Source organism: Callorhinus ursinus, unplaced genomic scaffold (assembly GCF_003265705.2).
Source record: "Callorhinus ursinus isolate GAN/ISIS: 27379988/994484 unplaced genomic scaffold, GSC_fseal_2.0 scaffold8, whole genome shotgun sequence".
Classification (NCBI taxonomy): Eukaryota; Metazoa; Chordata; class Mammalia; order Carnivora; family Otariidae; genus Callorhinus; species Callorhinus ursinus.
In genome coordinates, this window is record NW_027397070.1 from 40,169,689 (window position 1) to 40,193,666 (window position 23,978).

At 38.2% G+C, this 23,978-nt stretch overlaps 2 protein-coding genes across 15 annotated transcripts in view; both read left to right on the top strand.

Annotated features, from left to right (window-relative positions):
• The window catches only part of GARIN2 (golgi associated RAB2 interactor family member 2), a 41,863-nt gene extending 25,752 nt beyond the window's left edge, over positions 1-16,111 (top strand). For 10 of the 14 annotated variants that reach the window (XR_012379035.1, XR_012379034.1, XR_012379039.1 and 7 more), the window contains 5 exons: positions 1,249-1,496; positions 10,421-10,449; positions 13,151-13,234; positions 14,206-14,282; positions 15,996-16,111. Coding sequence is in view for 3 of the 14 variants with exons in the window: in XM_025870489.2 (XP_025726274.1) it covers positions 1,249-1,496; positions 10,421-10,449; positions 15,996-16,018 (300 nt within the window). In the remaining 11 variants the exon portion in view is untranslated. The remainder of the gene's footprint in view (positions 1-1,248; positions 1,497-10,420; positions 10,450-13,150; positions 13,235-14,205; positions 14,283-15,995) is intronic. The other 4 variants (XR_003207770.2, XM_025870489.2, XM_073895387.1 and 1 more) reach the window with 4 other exon arrangements.
• Positions 16,112-20,184: 4,073 nt separating this feature from the next.
• LOC112822285 (small ribosomal subunit protein uS12) lies at positions 20,185-20,708 on the top strand. The gene has a single exon (XM_025869864.2). It carries the CDS (start codon positions 20,214-20,216, stop codon positions 20,643-20,645), a length of 432 nt encoding a protein of 143 aa, XP_025725649.1. The 5' UTR covers positions 20,185-20,213; the 3' UTR covers positions 20,646-20,708.
• The last annotated feature ends 3,270 nt before the right edge of the window (positions 20,709-23,978 follow it).

The window sequence follows — 23,978 nt, forward strand, 5'->3', positions numbered from 1 at the left end:
TTTCCTACAATAAAAATAATTTTAAATCCAAAAAAATTCAAGCAGTTTTACACACAATTTTTAATGACATGAGGAAAATGCTTTTAATAAATTGTCAAGTGAACAATGTAGGATATATAACTGAAATGTTATCACAAAGCAGACATATAGAAAATAAATAGACAAAAAGCCTGAATGAAATGTGCCATAGGAGTAGTTATTCCTGGCCAGTGGCCCCAAGCAAGCAATAATTTTCTCCCTTTCACTTTATATCTTAAAGGATCTTCTAAATATTCTATAGTAAATATGTAAATTATGTGTTACTTTCACTGACAGGAAAAAAAAGTTTTTTCCTTAAGGAGGAGGGGACTGTATTATTTTCCAGGGAAGTTAATAGAGGTGGTGGATGAGGCGGTGGCTGTGGGAGGAAAGCACAAGTATGAGAGGATAGTAGAGAGACACAGTGTTTAGAACCAGCTGATCAATTGCTCAGAGGCCTGGGACAGATTCTGAGGAAGGCAGTGAGTGGCTGGGAGACGTGGTCCATTAATAGAACCCAGGAAATTAGGAGAACAGGTAAAGATTTTATGGTATTAGTTTTAGGTATAGGTTCTAAGTCTTTTGAAAAATGAACTCTTTTGTCTTAGTGTGAACCTCCTAACTCACGTCACCTATTAGATACTTTTTTTTTTAAGATTTATTATTTATCTGAAGGAGAGAGAGAGCATGAGTGAGCAGGGGGAGGGGCAGAGAGCGAGGGAGAGAAAGGGAGAAAAGCAGACTCCCCGCTGAGTGCAGAGCCTGACACAGGGCTTGATCCCAAGACTCTGAGATCATGACCTGAGCTGAAATCAAGAGTCGGACGCTTAACTGACTGAGCCATCCAGGGGCCCCTCACCTATTAGATACTTTTAAATTAAGAGCAACATCAGATTGGGGAGGAAGTGGCAAGGTATTTCTAGACAACCTCCCATGCCCTGACAATTCAGAAAAAGGAAATGCTATAATTAAGTGCTAATTTTCTGGTGTAAGCTGACAGTGGTGTACCTGGCCACATGACCTTCTGAATGTGCTGTGTCAGGTCCCAGACTATCAGCCTCCATACAACACCCAAGCCTCATTCCCTCAACATTGTGCCTGTGTACCTGAAGGAACTCAGTAGATATGAATGAAATGATTACTGTATTAGATATTTTTGCTCCATAAATCATCTATTTCTGTGTGATGTTCTTCTGTTACCTGATTTGCCGCTGTTTATTATTTTCAAAGGAAAAACTAGGAAACACTCTGAAGTCTGGGTGTCTACGAGATGCAAAAACTAAGAACGAGCTCAGAGAACCCTCAAAACATGTCACCATCTCAAATGTAGCACTGACTTTCCAAGGTGAACGATGTTTTCATACTACCTTGACTCAAGAAGAAAGTGAGACAAGTTCGTTCAAAGGGATGAGTGCCAGATCCTCTGAAATAAGGACAACTGAATTTAAAAGCACAGCTCTTGAGGCTGAAGAATCCAGGTATGTGAGGCAGAGAAATGCCAGGGGTGCTGAGACGGGGCGTAATGTAAGTAAGTATATGCTCTCGAGTCTCTGCCACTCTGGCATCTGTTGCTGAAGATTCTCAGCTATAGCTACAATGAATGATGACATAGTCAACTCTTGATTATCCACATTTGGTTTAACCTCATCTAATTTTTATTTTCCTGTCAACTTCTCACACCGTGCAGCTCACATTCGAGGCTACCTGGTATCAGCTGTGTGTGCTGAAGAATATAGGATAGAATCAGAGTGTCCACGTTTTGGAGTTAAGGCACTCATCTCCCAGAGTGACTATGGGCGCTCTTGCTTTTATCTTTATACTTCTCTCCATGTTCTTCTCTACATATTTCTTATGCTTTTCTACATTTCCAACAAATAACTTCATAATCTGAAAAAATTTTTTCATAATTTTATTTATTCTTTTTAAAGATTTATTTATTTAATATTTTAAATAGTGCAAGCAGCGGGAGGGACAGAAGGAGAGGTGGAGAGAGAGAATCCTGGAGCAGGCTCCCGGCTGAGCACAGAGTCTGACTCACAGGACTCCATCTCACGACCCTGAGATCATGACTGAAGCCCAAACAAGAGTTGGGCACCCAACCAACTGAGCCACCGACTGAGCCCAACCGACAGAGCCCCCTGTTTTCATCATTTTAATACTCAAGTGCAAGCTGAATGTGAGAGAGCACTGTTGTATTCTAAAGATAAAAGTTAATCCAATCATTTCAAAATAACACCTAAAAAGAAACCAGAGAAACATGTAGAGGTTTAAATGCTTACTTGAGCAAGAATGAAATAGGGAATGTAATGAATTATGTCTAAAATCTTTTTAAATATAAAAAACAAGCAGGAGAAAACAAAAACAAACCAAAAAAAAGAAAGAAATGAAAAAGATTATAAGTAATTTGAAGTGCTATGGAGTTCTTCAGAAAGAATGACAAAACAGGCAAACCGCTGGACAACTTTTTTTAAAAATGATAAAATTAGGGACGCCTGGGTGGCTCAGTCAGTTAAGCGTCTGCCTTCGGCTCCGGTCATGATCCCAAGGTCCTGGGATTGAGCCCCGCATCGGGCTCTCTGCTCAGCAGGCAGCCTGCTTCTCCCTCTCTTCCCTGCTTGTGCTTTCTCTCACTCTGTTTCTCTCTATCAAATAAATAAATATTATCCTTAAAATAAATAAATAAATAATAAAATTAGAAATTTAAAATGTCATCATCAGCTAATAAGAACAATAGTATAATGTTATTGAGAAAGATTATATACAACTTTTCTTTAATAACTTTGAAACCCTAAGTTAAATAAATGACTTTAACAAAAATGCAAGGAGGCAAAACTGGCACTTGAGAACACAGAAAAAATTTATCCAAGAGCTCCCATAAAAAAAAAAACATAGCTGTGACTTTTACTGGACAGTGTTTTAGATACTCTAAGAATTACCTCTATTTAAAGTTTTCTTTTAAATAATAGAAAAATTTTGTTCTCCTAGTTTTTTGAAGTAAATAATTTGTCTGGATTATAAAGCCTGAAAGACAACACAAGAAAGAAAATTCTTGATTAATCCTACTTAAGACAATAAATGTTAAATTCATAGAATCTTAGCAGGCAAAATGTAGAGAGCTTAATATAAAATTAAGGAAACTGTCAATATGTCATTGTTATTTAAAAGAAAAGCAGAAAAAAATCATGGATACCTTAAATACATTTGAGAGAATTTGATATTCTTGATAAAGAGCCACAAAATGCAGAACAGTTCTCCTTTAGCACAGTAAAGAGTATTTATTCTAAACCAGAGCCAACATTGTTTTTAATGAAGAAATTCTACAAGTGTGCTACTTAAAACTTAGAACAAATTAAGGTTGTTCCTATTAATATTTCTATGTGATATAATTTAAGGGAGTCTAGCAATTGCAGTAGAACAAAGAAATATGATAGATAAATATGAGATTTTTAAAAATCACTCTTCACAAATGGAAATTCATATTTAGAAAATTTGAGAATCGTCAAACATCTTGGTTTGTAAACAATTTTAGGAAGGTCACAGATTATAAGATAAACTCACAAAATATTGTTTGTTTCATGATTTTTATTAACAAACCAAAAATGCTCTGAAAAAAGAATGTATTTTTCAAAAGCAGCAATAAAAATCAAATATCTAGTGAGAGTGATTAGAGTCCTGTATATATGGAATTATAAAACTCTAATGGCAGAAACACAACTACAATAAGGAAAACTAAGCTCTCTATCTGGGCAGGTATATTTAAGACAACAGAGTAAGGCCTAAATTAATTTAGAAATTTAATACAGTACCAATTATCTCAATAGTATATCTCATAGAAATTGTACAATTATAGAAAGTACGTGGAAAAAATAGGGTAAGAATCTCAAGGAAACCATTGGGGCTGGAAAATGTCTAGAGGGACTCAGTTATATAAAATCTTAAGCCATATAATTAAAAGGCTATCAGAAACACCAGTAAAAAGTTTAGGATATAGAAATTAAGATAGTAAAATAGATTCAAACTGATAAAGGTTCAAAAGAAACATTAAAAAAAAGCAAAAGTCTAGAATATGTTGGTCAAAATATATGTTGTACCGCAAAAAAGATTTCAGATAGGAAGAGAGTCAAATATTTTAAAACTAAAATAAACTAGAAGAAAATGGGATGGTTGAATTGCCTCAGTTGCATAAGAAAGATCATTTCTCCTCCTTCGAAGCAACAGAAGAAATTTTCAATGGCAAAGTTTGATTCATTCATTCCATAATATTCACTGCATACTTTCTACGTGCTAGGTGCTGGGGATACGGCTGTGAAAATAAGTTAGAGGCTGTTTCATTCTAGTGGAGGATATAGATAATACACAAATAAAATACATTATTCCAGCTGGAGTGTACTGTGATAAAAACAAAAATAGAGTAACAGAATAGAAACAGGGATTTGAGGAAGAGGAAGGATATCCTATTGTGATCAGGGACAGCTTCTCTGAGGAAGGGCAGAGATCTGAAGGAAGGGTAGAACTCTTGGGGAACAGAGTTCCAGACTGATTGATTATATAACAATTATAAATATCTGCCCCCCAAATCATTTTAGGTAAATAAATACATAACAGCACAACAGGAAAAGAATAATAATAACTAGATAATCTATAATGGTTTTGCCTCCCATATATAGATATAGCTGATGGGAATTTCTAAAGGATCCAGTTAACAAATGGCTTAAAGTTATGATTAGGAAATTTACTCCAGAAGACAAATAAACAATGAGGAATCAATCTCACTAATAACTAAAGAAATACAAGTTAAGCAATTACCAGTTGGCTTTCAATTAGCTGTTAACTATAACGCTGATGGGTTCACTGTACATGGTGGGAACTTTCTAAAAAGTGATTTGGCAATTCATACTACAAATGATTATACCGCTTGACTTAACAGAACATGTGTCAAAGAAGTAATTCAAAAGGGAAAATAACTTAATTTAACACATGTTTTGTAGTTAAAACCTGAAAGTGATCCAAACGACCACTGGTGGCAGATCCCCATTAGGGAAAGAATAGAGAATTTCAATAAAAAGACCTATATGACTAATAAGGAACTACAAGCTAGAAAAGTAAAATTCTGAAAAATGTATATACAATGGTATTTTATTTCTACAAAAGGATGATAAGAAACCACAGTGTTTGGGCATAGTTGGTGATTAAAGGAATTAATATTTGTTGTAGCTATTGATAGATGTTTCCATTAAACTTTTATTGTGCATAATCATTATTATGATTACATGCATAATTTAAAATCAAAACTGATGCCAAGAGGCTATAATTGGATACATTAATTGGAAAACATAGCAGCTAGAGAATGAACTTTGCAGCCAGACAACCCTGGGTTCAAATCCTGCTTCCTTTATTCTTGCACAAGTTAAATTAATTTCTTCAGGCCTCAGTTTCCTCATTTGTAAAATAGGAATAACACTGACCATGTAGAGTTGTTGCAGGGATTAAATAAGCTGATATTAAAAAGCTCACATGTCAGGCACCTGGTAATTACTCAAAAAAAAAAAAAAAGAATTGATTAAAATAGGGAGGGAAGGAGGAAGGAAGAAAGAAAGGGAGGGATTGAGGGAAGGCCCACAGATTAGATTGAACACAGATCTAACATAGTTTTGACTTACATTGAATATAGTAGAAAGATGATTCTATACCTCTGAAGTAACCTTTCTAATATACCATCCAAAAACTGAACCCAGAGAACTGGGGGAAAAAAGCATAAAACTGATTAAATATTTTTAATGCAGTAAAGAAATTGAGGTTATTTAAACTGAAGAGAAAAACTGTAATAGGTGACAACTACCATCTTCAGTGTACAAGGAAGTACAGGTTTAAGGCGAAATTTAAAAAGTGGATTTAAGGGGCGCCTGGGTGACTCAGTCGTTAAGCGTCTGCCTTCGGCTTAGGTCATGATCTCAGGGTCCTGGGATTGAGCCCTGCATTGGGCTCCCTTTTCGGCAAGAAGCCTGCTTCTCCTTCTCCCACTCCCCCTGCTTGTGTTCCCTCTCTCGCTGTGTGGATTTAAAGTGAAAATTATTGTAACTAAACACAAAGAAAACTTGATTACATAGTAAAACAATATAGCAGATAACCAATCGATAAAAAATAATTAATGGATATCATTGATTAGATATTAATAAACAACAGAACTTATTTCTGGAGGTTGTAGAATCTTTCTCCCTAGAAACTTCTCAAAAACACACATCAGGCCATTTGTCCCGGATAGACTTCAGACATTCTCCTGCCAGGGATCAAGTCCCATTTGTGTTACATATGTAATTTTAATCTACTGCTAAAATAAATGACAGAACATATGGAGAAGTCAAATATAAGTATGTTCTGGAGATTCCTTAAAGGAGTGGAATGGAATGGAAACAGTTAATACACCTGAGTATGTTGTAGGGTCCTGAGAAATAGACTTATTAGATGCTCAGTAAATGATCACTATTGTCACTAATTATTCATTTCCAATGGTGTAGATAAAAGAAAGTTGGCTATTCTGTCTCAAAAACAAAAATAAATAAATAAATAAAACAAGAAACCCTTACTCAAAAAATATCTTAAGCAACTGAGGATTAATTACTCAAAGCTGGCTTCCTTTTTAACCATTTTTCCTGGCTAAGGAGGGGTCAAAAAAAGCAAAGGAATATGGGTGATCCTTAGGAGAACCAGAGCCCTTGAAATCAGAGCAATGTTTGCTTTCACTTCTGGACTGCCACAATTCTGGAAATTCTAGAGCCTCTAGATCCAAGTGCCAACACATTCCAGGATAATGATTTCAACACTTTTGGCTGTCTGCTCAAACAAAGCATTAATATCTAGGGCTTCTATGCCAATGATTCTCAATGTGTGGTTGGTTAGCATCATCACCCGGGAACTTGTTAGAAATGTAAATTCTTGGGTCCATCCCATCCTCCTAAATCTTAAACTCTGGCCTTCTGTGTTATAATAGACATCCAAGTGGTTCTAATGCACATTCAAGTCTGAGAACCATTGCCTTATGAGAAGCCAGTCCTAGACACAAAGGAGAGTTTAGCAAGAATTACTCTCTCATGAGGGCTTCTCCTGGGGTCCCATAGCCAAAATAAGTATTCCTTTTTATAGCCAGAGTAAGAACTATTGGTTCAAACTCAAGGGAGCCTTCTTCAGGAACTTTTCCTATATGACCAGGAGCTCTGAAATTTGGATTAAAAAAAAGAAAAGAAATAAATAAATAATTGGTTCAATGTTCAAGAAATTATCCTGCTTTGGATTGAGGGTGGAGAAGTAGCTGAAATAATATCCCCCAGAACACTGATCTGTTATTTCTTGATGGTAACAACCACTGAATTCTTTTGGGGAACTAAACAATGGCCAGAAGGGCTAATTGGTCAGTCTGATGTGTTAGAGGAGAAAGAAGGACAAAGACAAAGACAAAACCAGGAGACAGAGTAAGGAAGGGAGATGGAAATATCAACCATCAGTCCAAGTAATTATGGACAGGCAAAAGGAATATAAGAAGGAGGGGATAGAAACAGGTGCCACTCAGTAGGAAACGTATTTCACTACCACGCATGAGTATGGCTTTCACAGAAAAGCATAAGATCTCTAAAAAACAAGATAAAAAATGAATCCATTCAATTTAGCAATGTATTCTAAATAATAATTGATCAGGCTTGATTACTCTGATGTCTTCCTTCTGTTTTTTTTCATCCATATGTCTCCAATTCTATGACCTGCCCTTATCTAAGGCTTCAGAAACACCACAATTCAAAATCTCACGAAGTTAACTGTTTACGTCATTTCACCTTCTTCTTTCCTTGCCCTTTTGCACATAATAAATGCCCTAAAGCATGAGATTAGCTTTTAGTGCATTTAAAAAAAACTTTATAAAAGTAATAGGCTTTACTTTTTTTAGTTTTAGATTTACAGAAAATTGAGCAACTAGTACATAGAGCTCCATATACCCACCCCTCTGCCACCTCCTCACTCTCCCCGCTACGTCCAGTTTTCCCTATTATTAACACCTTGCATTAGTGTGGCACATTTGTTACAATTAATAAACAACATTGATACATTATCATTAACTATAGTTCCTAGTTTAAGTTTCACTCTTTATGTTGCACAGTTCTCTGGGTTTTGACACATACAGTGACATGTACCCACCATTACACACAAATAGTCTCACTACCCAAAAAAAATCCTCATTAGATTAACTTGTAATAGCTTTCTAAATATTAAAAATTGTAAGGATAACTTAAATTTTTAGGATGTAAAATGCTCTGTAGGTACAACGTTTTGTTAGTCTATTATGATCACAATTAGAAACAATGAGAAAATGAATTCCTATATAAATGGCAAACATCAAAGAATTTTAAAGATAAAAGGGATCTTGAAGGTTAGCAAATCCCAGATTCTTCAAGGCCCTGTGCCCTTCTGTCTGTCAGCTTCCTGTATCATTCATCTGCTGAGTCTACTAGGAAGAAACAAAGAAAAACAAAGCAAAAAACAAATTTTGGTTCCAAGCAATCCTATTAAGCTCAACTTAATCAAGGATGGATTATTTTTTATTGCATATTTGCATCTGGAACATAATTACTAGCTAGAGCCTAATTTGAGAATGTTCAATATGAATGAAAGATGTTATATCTAAGAACAGAATGGAATTCAGTTTATTCCTGGGACGTTTGGAGGGTTAAGTCAATATCCTGTGAGAGTGATAAGTAAGTTCTATCTATTTTTCTTCTCCAAGACCAGGGATTTCAGTGACATTTTATAACCATGTACTTTGGGAAAATGAAAAAAAAAAATTAAAGGATGACCTTGTTGAATATTTTGCCCTCAGATTTATTAGTCTTTAAAATGTAAATTGAGCAATTTCAATCTAAATGAGTGAAAGACTATGGAGATGTCTCTAATGTCACTTTAGTTCCTTTAAAAGTGAAGGATTTACTGTATGAATCATTTATATTCCTTCTCATACCTTGACCATAGTGCTACTATGACTCTTCCCTTCATTTTATTTATTTTTTATAAATTTCTTTTTTTTAAGATTTTATTTACTTGAGAGAGAGAGAACAAGCAGGGAGAGCAGCAGACAGAGGGAGAAGGAGAAGCAGACTCCCCGCTCAGCAGGGAGCCCAATGTGGGGTTTGATCCCAGGACCCTGGGATCATGACCTGAGCTGAAGGCAGATGCTTAAGGAACGACTGAGCCACCCAGGCGCCCCCCTTCCCTTTGTTTTAAAGAGGATAATGTCAGGCTTCATTTTAATTTGCACCTATTTTTTAAAGTACATTTACTCAATATTTCTCAGCCTCTTAAAAACTTTTATCACTAAGCTCAACCTTCATGTAAATCACCAGACCTATTTGGTGAAGGCTACGTGAGCATTTATTTGCAAACTTCTTAGAAAATTATTAATTTAACCTCTGTTTCAGAAAGATCCATTGTAGACCTCCACCTGGGATTTCTTTGCCAGACACCTCAAAACGGATCATAATTATGTCTCTATACATTTATCTGGGAAGCTATTGTCTGAGGGTAATTATTCTTCCCAAGTGCTCTCTTTTACTCAAACTGCAATGCTTCCAAAAAAATTTTGAAAATGTAGCCAAGAAACAAAAATTTGGTGAAAATTAAGTGACTGAAGTTTATGTTTCAGCATGCCAATGAGGTAAAGAAAATAAGTATTTTAATTATTGTTATTAATTTTAAAAATCAGGAATGCAGAAACCTTCTTTATCCAAAAGCGTTTTTGAAAGTGAAATGATCTGAAAAACTGACAGCTAGCCTCCTATCTGAGCCAGTAAACTATAAGAAATGCAGTTACCTGGGCAAATACTTGGGCATGTTATTTGCCTGCAAAATTTCCTAGCCCTGTCGCCCGCATCAGGGCCATAGAGATTGTGATGAAGAAGCCAGCAGAGGTGGGCACCTTCTAACGCCAGGCACCCAGAATCCCTCCCATGTCTCTATGAGAGCCTATATTCCCAACACAAGGGACTCTACACAAGCCCCTGGGCAGCAGCAATTAGCTCAGTCTCAGCCCCAAATGAGTTTTCAGACACTGGAGAGGCAGTAGGATGGTGATGCCCACAGCCTCACAGAGTGACAGGTGATAGATAAAATAAAAATAGATTATATGTTATTATATACTAGTCACTTTTATGGCTTTTAAAGTTAGGATAGCTTGCATGTTAACAGAAATGTAGGTAATTTTACTCTAAAATGTGTTATTATATAATACCCTAGGCTTGCTAAACATGTTTCATTATTACCTACAAAGCGTACAGAGAGTGGCCAGTTATCTCATACCTAGTCATTCTCTTCTAAATATTTGTGGTTACGCTGGCAACATTTTGAAACGTGCTGTTTGTTTTTACAGGAGCATGAGAACTGATTCAGTCACCTCAGGTATGGAACGAATCCCACTACATTTGTTTGTGATCTCTGGTATCTGGTGGTCACCTCTGCGCCTGGGAACAGAGTAGTTAAGAGCAAAGGAATGCAGCTAGCTCTTTTGATGCATTCCCTTTGCTCCACTCTGAGTCCCACCGTGTAGGAACTCTTCCTCAAAGCCTGTCCACACACTAGCTTTCAAGTAATAGGCATCTTGGCATTTTTTCTGTGCCGGTAGAGTACTGAATCCGACTCACTGGGCAGGAACCACTCCCAGGCCAGCTCTGCAGGCAGAACCCAGATCACAGGGCCTTTTCTCCTTGCTGATTTGGAAGGGGAGTGGTGTACAATTACATTTCTTGGTAAATCTAAGATCATCTGACCCCTCTTTTCTTCTTACTTGCATCTTCGGCTTCTGCTTCCTTACCTCTTCCCACGACTCAGGATCTTTTTACTTCTTAACAACAAGTTTTGACATGGGAGTTGTCATATAGGCACCAGTGGACATTGTGTCCCCTTGTTTGCTGCTGACCCACCTCTCAGCTACTGTCTAAGTTGGGGGGGGGTGGACCTCAGCTCCAGTCATGTGCATCAGAGAACACATGGAAGGAACAGAGGCGCACATTTCACTGGACTTAAATGAAAAGAAAAAAAATATTTCTATTTTAAAAACCAAGACCACGTGAAGGCAATTCTTAGTCACACTTTCAAGAGTCTTACCAAAAAAAACCAAACAATTTGAAGATAGGTGTTTATATAAGTGGGACTTTTGTCTGTAGGCCTTCCCACTGGGCTTAAGGTCCTAAAGTACCTGAAGAACTTCAATGAAATGTGGTTTTACCTATAGTCCAATCTATAGTACTGAACCTGAGGACACTGTAGGGAAATGCCATTGTAGGTTAGAAGAAAAATACAAAATCTCCTTTGCAGTATATAGAATTTTTACCTATCAATTTCTACTCCAAATTTTATTTCAAAAAGAAATCACAGTAAATTGATAGAAATTCCAGAGATTTCCAACAGGCCAACATTTTTCTCTTTTAAAAGTGAGGATAAATCATGCAGCAGTCTTATCACTAATAGCTAATTACTATGTTAGCATATAATTAGTACAATAGCATATAACAGCCATTCTGAAGCACTAGTTAGTTAAGCCTTGGGAATTTAAAGTTAATGTAGGATGTTGATAGATTTAGTTTCATTCTATATATGACTGATTCTTTCACCTGTCTTCTGGCACAAACTCAATTTTGTTCAAATGAACAAGCATTTATATTATATTTGAGGCACTGTAGAGAGATTAAAAATAGATAACAGGACATTGCCTGGCCTCAAGACATGGGCACAAATAATATAAAGTGGAATCTTATGGGTGCTTTAATAAAAGAAAGAAGTGGAGAACCTAGTTTTTGCTCTAGAGAAAATCATGAAAGATTTATGAAGGAAGGGGGCAGTCTTTGAGTTAGGGAAGGGGAAATAAGAATATCCTGGATCTAGGGTATAGTGTGAGCGAAATCAAAGAATGGGACAGTGCTAGGCTTAATCCCATTTAGGAACAGTGAGAGATGGAGCTGGAAAGCAAAGCAGGGCCAGATTACGGAAGTCTCGGGCCATGCTGGGGAGTTTGGATAGTACAGTTTGGTAACTAAGGAGGAGCCACTGAAAACCAGAACTAACAAAATTAGTGATGTATTTGGGAATGATTACTCCGACTGCGATCTCTAAGAGAGCTAGAGGAGGCTACAGATAGGAAGTCATTAGAATAGTCCAGGGTGGGGGCGCCTGGGTGGCTCAGTCGTTAAGCGTCTGCCTTTGGCTCAGGTCCTGATCCCAGGGTCCTGGGATCGAACCCTGCATCGGGCTCCCTGCTCTGCAGGAAGCCTGCTTCTCCCTCTCCCTCTATTTCGCCCCCTGCTCATGCTCTCTCTCTCTCTCTCTCTCTCTCTCTCTCTCTCTCTCTGTGTCTCAAATGAATAAATAAAATCTTTAAAAAAATAAATAAAAGAATAGTCCAGGATGAAAGGTGCCCAAGTCATGAACCCGGTGAAGAGAAATCAGAGGGCAACAAGGACTTGAATACGTAGTTAACAAGACTCATTGACTGACTACCAGTGGGGACAAGAGACAAAAAACAAAGCAAAACTAACCAGACGATGACAGAGTTTGGGAGACAACATAGCTAGGAGGTAATGGGTCCATGACATGACGCAAGCTGGGAAAATGAATTCCAGGAAATCTGGAAGGAAACGATGAAGAAACCAGCTTTTAAATACTGCACCTAGAATGAAAAGTCCCAGGTTTGAGTTCTAAATTGCACTTCCTCTGTTCCACGGATATGTCATTTAAAGTCTCTGGACCTCAAGCTTCTTCAACTATCAAATATGTGTGCATATGGGTGAGGAATTGAAGCAGGCGTGTTTGGTGTCTCAAGGCCCTTTCAGCTGCTATGATGTCATAAGCTGATGGGCCTGGTGGCCCATCTTTATAAATTCAGCAACAGCTTGAATGGGGCTCTGGAAATCAGGAGCTCAGCAAAGATACAGCCATCATGCAGCCGAGTTCCACTCTCAGCTTGTTAAATCACAAGGGTGGTACAATATACAAATTTGGCTTGCAGTTGTCACAAAGTATTAATTATTTTCCCCGTTTGTTTTCTTTCACATACTTTCTCACTCTTCCGACTTCTCTCTCTGTCTTCCCATGTTTTCTGACTTAGGCTTACATAGTTTTTCCATTTTCCCTCTGATTGGCATTTCCTTCCCCGTTTCCACACTCCTCTGAATCACTTTTCCCCCCTTTGGTACTTACTCACATTTTACACTTCTTACCCCAAGAAGAGCAAAGATTAGAATCTTAGTCCCTTGTCCCATTGAATTTAGACTGAATGTAGATGAAAAATGAGTCGGTGAATCTGATTTCTATTCTAGGCAGCAGAAACTAGGAACTGCTCCCCACTGCTATTAAACAAAACCCTGGTCAAGTTCACGTTCACGCAACTCCGGGACCATACTGCCTGGGGACCATGGTCTCTTATTCATGTCTCAAACCTCTCAGCAGTGTGACACTCTCCTCCTTTCTGAGTAAGGCTTGGTAAAGTGGCACTTCACATGTACTGTTTTTATAACAAGGCTACAGGGCAGAGCCCAGACGGACACTGTCTCTCTGGATCTGGGTCCATCTCTCCCTTTTCTTAGCTTTTAATTTCTTATCTATCTAGGTTTTACTGTCCTTAGCTCTGCTGATCTCTGTATGGGGAGCCCAAACTTAGGCTCACCTATGGTCCCACGGGATTTTCCCAGGATGGTAGGCAATTAGACAAAGGCTAGAGAGCTGAGAAGGAAGAGAGGGGAAAATTGCTTATGAAATCCTGGGCATGTCCCCTTCATCCAAACCCATCTTTCTTTTCCACCTTCCTCTGAACTATTGCAAATCAAATTCCTTGCAATCCTAAGCAGCCAGGTTCAGTCTCTACTTATGAAACCCGGTCTAAAAAGAGAAAGGGTGGGAGGACCCTAAAAGAGAAGCTGTTTGTGAAATTTAACAATGGGCTCCATTGGAAAGAATAAAGACATTTTTTAATTTAAGACCAAATTAAGTTGTCTCTCCTTCTGTGCTTTTTTTCTCTCCTGCTTCTGGCTTTCTTTTTTCTTCCTCACTTCCCTCTCTCTCTTCCACTTTTCCCACTATTTTTCTTTTGCCCTCTGGCTCCCTCCCCTCATGTCAAATCTACTTCCCTCAATCTCATGCCTCATCTGTCTCCCCTTTTCTCAGGGGAGTGGATGTGAGGAAAGGAAAGTAAAACAGAAAAAGAAAAGGCCAATGGAAAAAACATGTAAGACAACCAAAAGGTAATTTTTTTTACAAGTATAAGTCGCTATAGCTATAAAGGACAGATGTGACACTTGCACAAAAAGTTGTCAACAAATTGACTCTTTGAACATGGAATCTTATTACTTCTATTGTAGTAACAATAGAGGTGGAATGGGATGTTGAAAGTTTGTTGTGGTTTCCACCCTAGAATTCTTCAAGGGTCAAAATGTAATGTCAGCACATGGATTAGAGGGAGTGTCAGGTGAGGCACCTGAAGAGAATTGCTTGCTGCTGCTTTGACACGTGATTCGGTCATTCTCATTCCTACTCTTCCTGTTTGCTCCCTCCTCATACTCTTGGCAGGAACCACTTGGCCATACCTCGTCAGGGCTCCGCTATTGGAACTGAGGTGCCCACCCTTCTGTGTCACTCTGCCACCAAAGTCAGCTTAGCACTTGGGCACTTATTTTGTTAACAGGAACTCACCCAGATGCACGCCATGGGCCAGAGGTAGTGCGCCAGAGGAAGACAGAGTGGCCAAAAGATAACAAAAGTCCATGCACGATAATCCCCTGGTCTCTCCACACACTCCTCAGTCTGTGCCTGTTCTTTTGTCATTTCTTTCCCTCTCCCCCCAATAATACTGTCCCGTGGTGGTGGTGGACAGTGACAGAGTGGCACTCAGGGTAATGCGTGCTGGGACCTCCGTCCACCTAGGGCAAGTCCCAAGTCCTGTCATTTCTCAATATAGTACAGAATTTAGAAAGAGAAATTCATTAGAAGAGAGCTCAATATTCTACAATGATTTCATCCTTTGATGGATATATTATTCTATAACAATGAAATATCAAATATTAGGGTTTTATTAAGAGAGTGGCAAATGCAAAGAAGAGCAGAAATAATAATATACCTACCATATTTAAATCTTGGCTTCTGAAATTTAAAAAGTGGCTCCCAAATATTTAAATTGTGAATTGCCAATATATAAGAAAAAGTAGGTAGTTTTTTTTAATGGTGAAAAAATTTTGTTACTGACAAAGGCTTCATATTATCACAACTGAAATGTGAAAGTTACTTGGCCCCTTATTTACAATGAGCATATATCATGTGTATGTAAATATATACATATGGCTTATTTTGGGATGCAGTTTAGGACAGATTAAGGACTTGTAAATAATTCAGTGACCCATCTATAAATTTTAAAGACTAAAAGCCCATAATCTTAATCTTGACATCTTGATTTATTAGATTCTTACATGGGTAGAAATGGCTTTTATTTATCTTTTAAGATTGTATTTATTTATTAGAGAGAGAGTGCGGACATGAGGAGGGGGAGGAGCAGAGGCAGAGGGAGAAGCAGACTCCCCACTGAGCAGGGAGCCTGATGCAGGCCTGAATCCAAGGACCTGGAGACCATGACCAGAGCCCAAGGCAGATGCCCAACCTACTGAGCAAGCCAGGCACCCCAGAAATAACTTTTAAAAACAAAAATTTTAAGAAATTAAGGAGGTTTCTTTAACATCACTTCAACCTCTAGATTTCAAAAATGAGATCTTATCTGTCCAGAGGATCTTTATTGTTAGATTAAGAAGAGAAACTATATTAAAAAAATGCAATTTTGCTTATTTTATCACTTATTTTACTCATATTTAATTTTTTAATGTTTTATACTTAACAATAGTAACTTTTAAAATGTGCTGTATTTTAGACCTTTGAATTGAATTGACTTTTCCATCTTTTTTTTTTGTCAGATAAATACAAACTACTAAACTAAAACACAAGCATGGCTCAAGAAATAACTACCAACACAAGAGAAGAACCAAGCAGTGTCTTCCATGTGGCAGAAATAAAGGCTACTACTAATCAATCATTGAGCATTTAAATTCATGCCAATCTAACTTCTTAAATCTTGGTTATTATAATTGTGGATATCAATTTTAAAGGAAGGTAGAGAAATAGAACTATTAAGGTTTTCAATTCATAAACTCAATTTTTATCTGTAGGGCTTCTTTTCTTTGGGGTTGTTGGATAAATTTGTTGCTTTTTTTGGTTTCACTTTCCTCACTTGGACATTAGCCCAACGCTGTGTTGTTTCTACCATTAAGCACTATGAGGTTCTTGAAGGCGGGGACCATGTTCTTTCTGTCTCTGGGTTTTAAATGTTGAACATCTGGCCTGAGAGACAGTATTTGCTGAATCAATGAATGCCACTTCCAAACAGGTTTTTAAAAACTTCCATTCCTTTAAATATAGAAAAAGAACTATAGACAGTCCCCATCCAAAGAATAATTTGGATTTTTAAAAGCCACTACTTAGTCCTTTTCAAAACACTGCCAGTCATTCTCCCATGGGCTTTGCATGCCTTCTCCATCTTCACAACAATCTGAGGGTTATTATTATTTTCCTGTTTTATGGACAGATGGTGAAAGTGGAGCTTACAGAGGTTATTTGTTCAAAATCATGCAACCAGGGAAAAAAGATATCTATCTATCTATCTCAGATTTCACACAAATAGCATATAGTACTGGTATTTCTTTTCTTTTTTTTTTAATCTTTCTTTTCTCTACTTCTTTTTTTTAAGATTTTTTATTTATTTATTTGAGAGAGAGAATGAGAGAGAGAGAGCACATGAGAGGGGGGAGGGTCAGAGGGAGAAGCAGACTCCTTGCTGAGCAGGGAGCCCGATGTGGGACTTGATCCTGGGACTCCAGGATCATGACCTGAGCCAAAGGCAGTCGCTTAACCAACTGAGCCACCCAGGCGCCCAGTACTGGTATTTCTACTGTGACATGAGTTGCAACAAGGAATACATCTCACCTCTCCATCTTCTCCTTCTTGTCCCACAGACAAACCTCTAGAAATATATGGTCCAATATGGTAGCAACTGGGTATATGTAGCCAGTGAGCACTTGAAATGTGGCTAGTGCCACTGAGAAACTGAATTTTAAATTTCTTTTAATTTAATTTAATTTTAAAGATTTATTTATTTATTTGAGAGAACGAGAATGAGAGAGAGAGAGAGTACATGAGAGGGGGGGAGGGTCAGAGGGAGAAGCAGACTCTCTGCTGAGCAGGGAGCCCGATGGGGGACTCGATCCCGGGACTCCAGGATCATGACCTGAGCTGAAGGCAGTCGCTCAACCAACTGAGCCACCCAGGCGCCCCTCTTTTAATTTTAATTGATTTAAATTTTAATTTAAAAACTGAAGCAGTGTAGAATATTTTTTGCGTTAAACTTAAATGTGTTGTTTTGGTAAGACTACATTTTTTCACTTCAACTGCTGAAAATTTAGCATCTGAATTGAGATATACTTTTAGTATAAAATACACAGCAGATTTCGAAGAGTTAGTATGAAAAAAATAAAATATCTCAATAATTATATTGATTATGCGTTTAAATTACAATATTTTAGATGTATCAAGTTAAAATTTATAAATGTATTTCATCTGTTTCCTTTTACTTTCTTAACTAGCTGCGAAATAAGATCTCACAAAATTACATATGTGACTCACATTATATTTCTGTTAGACAGGAAAATCCTCTACCCACTCCCCTTGGCCCACAGCCCCAAGGAATTCCTCCTTCTCCTTTCTTTGCTCCAAAGATGAAAAGGACTTCTTTCCCATTTCCACAATCAAGAGTGAAGTAGTTTTCCATGCAACCACTATGGGATCACCATTAGGGCCACTTTTAAGTTATGATTATATATAAACTAACAGTTTCTAATCTGGAGGTGGCTGTCTCACAACAGAAAATATTTCCTTGAGAGAGATTATCTGGAACAAATTGATTCTGTGGTGAAGAAAGTCACAACTAAGACTATTATGACCTAGTAACAGAGTCCTTCAAGAGGCAGTACCAGACCACCACAAGTGTAGGGGACGATGTGGAACAACTTGATCTTTCATACATGATGGTCCCTGTACAACCCATTTGGAAAACAGGAAGTTTCTTATAAAGTTAAGACATCATATCATATAACCAAACAATTCTACTCTAGGTATTTACTCAGGAAAAATTAAAACATGTTCATAAGACATATGTTCAAAACAAGACTTGAACACAAATGGTTATAGGAGTTTTGTTCATAATAGCCCAAATCTGGAAACACCCTGAATGCCCAGCAACAGGTGAATGTTTCAACAAGCTGTGGTATATTCATACAGTATACATGTAGTCTATTCATACTACCTACCAACAACAGAAAACAAATAATGCAACAAAAACATGAGTGAATCTTAGAAACATCCCATTGAAGGAAAGAAATCAGATATAAAACAAAAACATGCAGGGTGCCTGGCCGGCTCACTCAGTAGAGCATGGGACTCTTGATCTCCAGGTCATGAGTTCAAGCCCCATACTGGATGTAAATACGTCCTACATGATTTCATTTAAATGAATCACTTTCCATGTACCACTTCGCATTTAATTCCCTCCAGCCCAGCCTCACCCCATACGACCACTGCTCTGATTTGTCTTTTTATAAACTGATTTTTGCCTTCTAAAGATTAGGACTTTTCCACGAGAAAAAAAGTTTGTAAGTCCCAGATGTCTGTTTCTACTGAGCTTTTGCAAATTACTAATTAGAACTACCTCCTTTATCTGATCTGTAATTTCCATTGGAAACTCCGTTCCTGACTGACTTCCCTGACCCTGTCTCATGGCCGGGATATGTATGCTTTGAACTGACACATCCATTAAAGGGTCACACATATAATAGTAATCTATTAGAAATTAGAAACAAGATATCTAAGCTTGTCAGAGACTCATGGAAGTTCAGGAATAAAATGTAAGAGCAATGGATTTTGACTTTTGAAGGAACTCTCTGCTTTCTAATTCTCAGCTGTATTAATTAAATGAGGGATTATTATAGTAGCTGGAATGAACCATGAAGCATGGAAAGGAGGTGGTAATGAGCAAGAAGTTTTCTTTTCCCTTTTCTCTTTGCATTTGCCATGCTCTCTTCCTCCTTCCCCACCCAGACCACCACTTAGTTTAAAAACAGTCATCTTTAGGCAGAAGTTATTCCTAAGACAGGCCACTTACAGGCCAAACATTGGACAAAGCTGAAGTTTTTCTTTGACCTTTTCATCATCCCTATTCCACTTATGTCTATTTCTTTCATTAAGTCATTTTTTCAACAAATATTTACTGAGTACCATCTATATGTCAGATACTGTCTTAGATGCTGGGAAATCGTAAAAATAAGTAGTGATGAATAAAATAGACAAAGTCCTTGCCCTCATGGAGTTTACATTCTACTTTGGGGAGAGAAATAATAAATATACAATATGTCAGATGGTGAATAATTACAATGAAAAATAAAGTTGGGGAAGGGAGGTAAGGAGTGCTAGGAGGTAGGGCATGAGAGCTAATAGGTGATGATGATAAGATAACATTTGAAATGAGACCTATAGGAAGTGAGGGAAAGTAGGCATGTGGAGATTGGATATTTCAGGTATAAGAAACAGTGAATGCAGAGGCTTCGAGGCAGAAGCTGTTGGAATATATAAAGAACAGCAAAAGCACCAGTGTGGCTGGTATGAAATGAGAAAGGGAAAGAGTAGTTAAGAGTTGAGGTCAGGGAGGTCATGTTGGACTATACACTATTGAACACAACAGTGATTTGATTTCACCTTTATTTTAGCAGAATCACTCTGGCTGTAGTATTAAGAGAAAACATAGGTGGGAAAGAGCCTATGGCAGTAATCCAGGCAAAAGATGATAATGTCTTTGAGTAGGGTGGTAGCAGTGGGGTTGGCGAGAAGTGGTTAGATTCTGGGTATGTTTTAAAGGTAGAAATAAAAGGATGTGCTGTGTGAAAGAAAGCCTGAACAACTGAAATAGGTAGCATCACCATATACTGAAATGAAGAAAATTGGACAAAAAAAGTTCTGATGTGTTAAATTTGTAAAGCTCATTAGAAATCCTAATGGACTCTTTTGCTTAGGCCCGTGGCGCCGGCAGGATGGGTAAGTGTCGCGGTCTCCGTACTGCCAGGAAGCTCCGCAGCCACCGACGAGATCAGAAGTGGCATGATAAACAGTACAAGAAAGCCCATTTGGGCACAGCCCTGAAGGCCAACCCTTTTGGAGGCGCTTCCCATGCAAAAGGAATTGTGCTGGAAAAAGTAGGAGTTGAAGCCAAGCAGCCAAATTCTGCCATCAGGAAGTGTGTCAGGGTCCAACTGATCAAGAATGGCAAAAAAATCACAGCCTTTGTACCCAATGATGGTTGTTTGAATTTTATTGAGGAAAATGATGAGGTTCTGGTTGCTGGATTTGGTCGCAAAGGTCATGCTGTCGGTGACATTCCTGGAGTTCGCTTTAAGGTTGTCAAAGTAGCCAATGTCTCTCTTTTGGCCTTATACAAAGGCAAGAAGGAAAGACCAAGATCCTAAGTTTTGATGGTGAAAACATGGCAATAATAAATTTTTGTAAGCCAAAAAAAAAAAAAAAAGAAATCCTAATGGAAATATTGAGTCAGCAGTTAACTATATGATTCTGGAGTTTGAGGCAGAAGTTCAGGCTAGAGATCAGTTTAAAGTTGACAGTGTATAGATGGAATTTAAAGCCACGAACTCAGATGAAATCATGCAGGGAGCGAATGATAAAGAACACGATAAAAATAAGAAAAAAAATAAGGACAAGTCAGGTGCCTGGGTGGCTCAGTTGGTGAAGCATCTGCCTTCGGCTCAGGTCACGATCCCAGAGTCCTGGGATTGAGTCCCGCATCAGGCTCCCTGCTCAGCGGGGAATCTGCTTCTCTCTCTTTCCCTCTGCCCCTCCCCCTGCTTGTGCTTGCTCTCTCTCTCTCTTTCAAATAAATAAAATCTTTTTAAAAATAAGGACAATTTGTTAATGCAGACAGTGCAGGGCACTGTTTTAAGCACTTTACATATATATTTCATTTCATCTTCACAACCACTGTGGGAGGTAGCAACTTTCATTATCCTCAATTTATAAATGAGGAAACTGAATCTCAGAGAAATTAAGTGATCTCCTTTTGATCAAATGGCCCCAAATGGTAGAGCGGGGATTCAAAGCCAGGCAGAGAGTAAATATTGACTGTTAGAGTTCTGGGACACTCCAATTGTTTTAATTCACATGTTTTAATTCCTTACAGCACAGTGCTTAGCACATTGAAAATACTCAGTATATATTTTTTTAATTAATGGGTGAAAAGTTATTTGAGTTGAATGATACTGACCTGTACAAAATGATACTGCTTCTAACCTTAGACAGTGGGACCTCCCATTCCATATAGTAATAACTGCATAATGTCCTTAGCTTAGAGACAATTTTTTTAGCTAGGATTTAGGAAAGGTTAAGAAATACTATAACACATCAAAATAATAACTAAACCCAGTGAAATTCGAAAAGTTCACGGTTTGTTGGTTTGCCTTTTTTATATATTTAACACTTTTTAAGATATGTAGTTAATAACTAATAAACCTACTGTTTGTTTCATAACTTCTCTTATATATGAATTAGTGAGTATTCTTTTTTTTTAAGATCTTATTTATTTCAGAGAGAGACACAGCGAGAGAGGGAACACAAAAATGGGGAGTCAGGGAGGGAGGAAGCAGGCTTCCCGCAGAGCAGGAAGCCCGATGCGGGGCTCGATCCTAGCACCCTGGGATCATGACCTGAGCTGAAGGCAGATGCTTAACAACTGAGCCACCCAGGCTCCCCTGAATTAGTGAGTATTCTAATTTACATTCTTTTTTTTAGATTTATTTTTTTTAAGATTTTATTTATTTGGCAGAGAGAGAGAAAGAGAGCACAACTAGGCAGAACGTCAGGCAGAGGGAGAGGGAGAAGCACGGCTCCATTCCAGGACCTGGGATCACGACCCTAGCTGAAAGCAGCTGCTTAACCGACTGAGCCACCTAGGTGCCCCCTTGATATTTTTTTATTTTTAAGTAATCTCTACACTCAATTTGGGGCTCGAACTCACAATCCAAAGATCAAAAGTCTTATGGTCTTCTGATTGAACCAGCCAGGCTCCCCCCCTTTTTTTTTTAAATTTTATTTATTTGACAGAGAGATAGAGAGCAGAAGTAGGCAGCGTGGCAGGCAGAGGGAGAGGGAGAAACAGGCTCTCTGCTGAGCAGGGAGCCGGACGTGGCGCTCAATCCCAGGACCCTAGGATCATGACCTGAGCCGAAGGCAGCCGCTTAACCAACTGAGCCACCCAGGTGCCCCAGGCTCCCCTTTTTTAATTTACATTATTTCTGATCATCTGGTTCATACAATTATGAGAGTAGTCTGCTAATTCAGTTATGGAAACTTGGCTTTCACTAGTACATAGAAGTGATAAAACCAAAGGGATATAATCAATAGCTTTAGTGTAGGATTTCACATATAATGGTGAGTGGTAGAATCTTGAAAACTGAGATTTCAGACCTGTTGCAAATGGCTGAAATGAAATGTTAATGTATTTCCCCAAGCCTTGAATGAAATAAATGTTATAACATTATATTATATAAACATATAATAGAGACTGTTGGCAAACAATGGATTCAAGCAGATGCCAAAATGAGGAAGGCAGAAGGGTATTTAACTATGGGTACTCTCCACTATACACTTGACTTTATAGTTTGGCTTTTACTACTCACCCAAAATACTTAGTTACAAATTTGCCAGAGGGACTCAGTGAGTGAACTGCCTTGTGCCAAAAATGAATAACTCTTTGGAGGCTTTAAACCACAGAATACGATTTCATTCTGTTTGAGGATGAATATTATATTTTCTTAACCCCCTAAGCTTTCCATGTCAGAGTCCATATGCAGAGGCTATCAGAATCTTAAAACTAGAAAATAAACAAACAACAGAAACAAAAACAAAAATAAACAGTAGTTAACTCATTATATTACAGATGAGAAAATTTAGGCCCAAAACCTGTCATGCATCCCAGTAATTATCAACAGATCACAGAACTAGTAATCATCAAAACTATAACTCAAATCTAATCACCTTGCCTCCAGTTTCTATACCTTCCACTCTTCCAGGTATCCTTCATTTTTTGCACATGAAGCCAGTAATTTGAATGATTTGGGGATTCTGGGAATGTCTCTAGCAGAGAATAAATTTTCTGTCTGCCATTGAGCCTACCCTCTTTTAAAATGAAAATACCTTTAGGAATTAAAAATACTATTTGTGTAGCACTTTACAAAGGCATTTCCACATATTTTGAGATCAGTAGCTGCTATCTCATACAGATAGTGATCATCATTTTATTAGGGTGGGGTCCTGTGACAGAGGAGTCCAAGCAGCTAGAGAAGCAAGTCTAGGTAGCTGGAGGGTTCATTTGGGTGGGGGTGTTTTGCAAAACTGCTTTGGGCCAGGCAATTGGAAGGTATGGATAAAGAGAGATTATCTTTCTCAAGAGGCCATTTCTTTGAACAGGTAGGTCAGTGGTTCTTTCTTCTTCCCCCCAAGACTTTATTTGAGAGAGCACAAGCAGAGGGAGCAGCAAGCAGAGGAGAGGGAGAAGCAGGCTCCCTGCTGGGCAGCCCCGAAGAGATGCCGGGCTCTATCCCAGGACTCTGGGATCAAGACCTGAGCTGAAGGCAGACGCTTCACCGACTGAGCCCCAGGTCAGTGGTTCTTAACTGGAGGTGATTTTGCCACAGGGAACCTTTACTGTCTTCCAGACACATTTTGATGGTGACCAATGGGGGTAGTGGTGCCACTGTTATCCAGCAAGTAGAGACCATGGATGCTGCTGA

What these genes read in the sequence shown, in the direction of transcription:
- LOC112822285 (XM_025869864.2), top strand. Translation starts at nt 20,214, where the DNA reads ATGGGTAAGTGTCGCGGTCTCCGTACTGCCAGGAAGCTCCGCAGCCAC.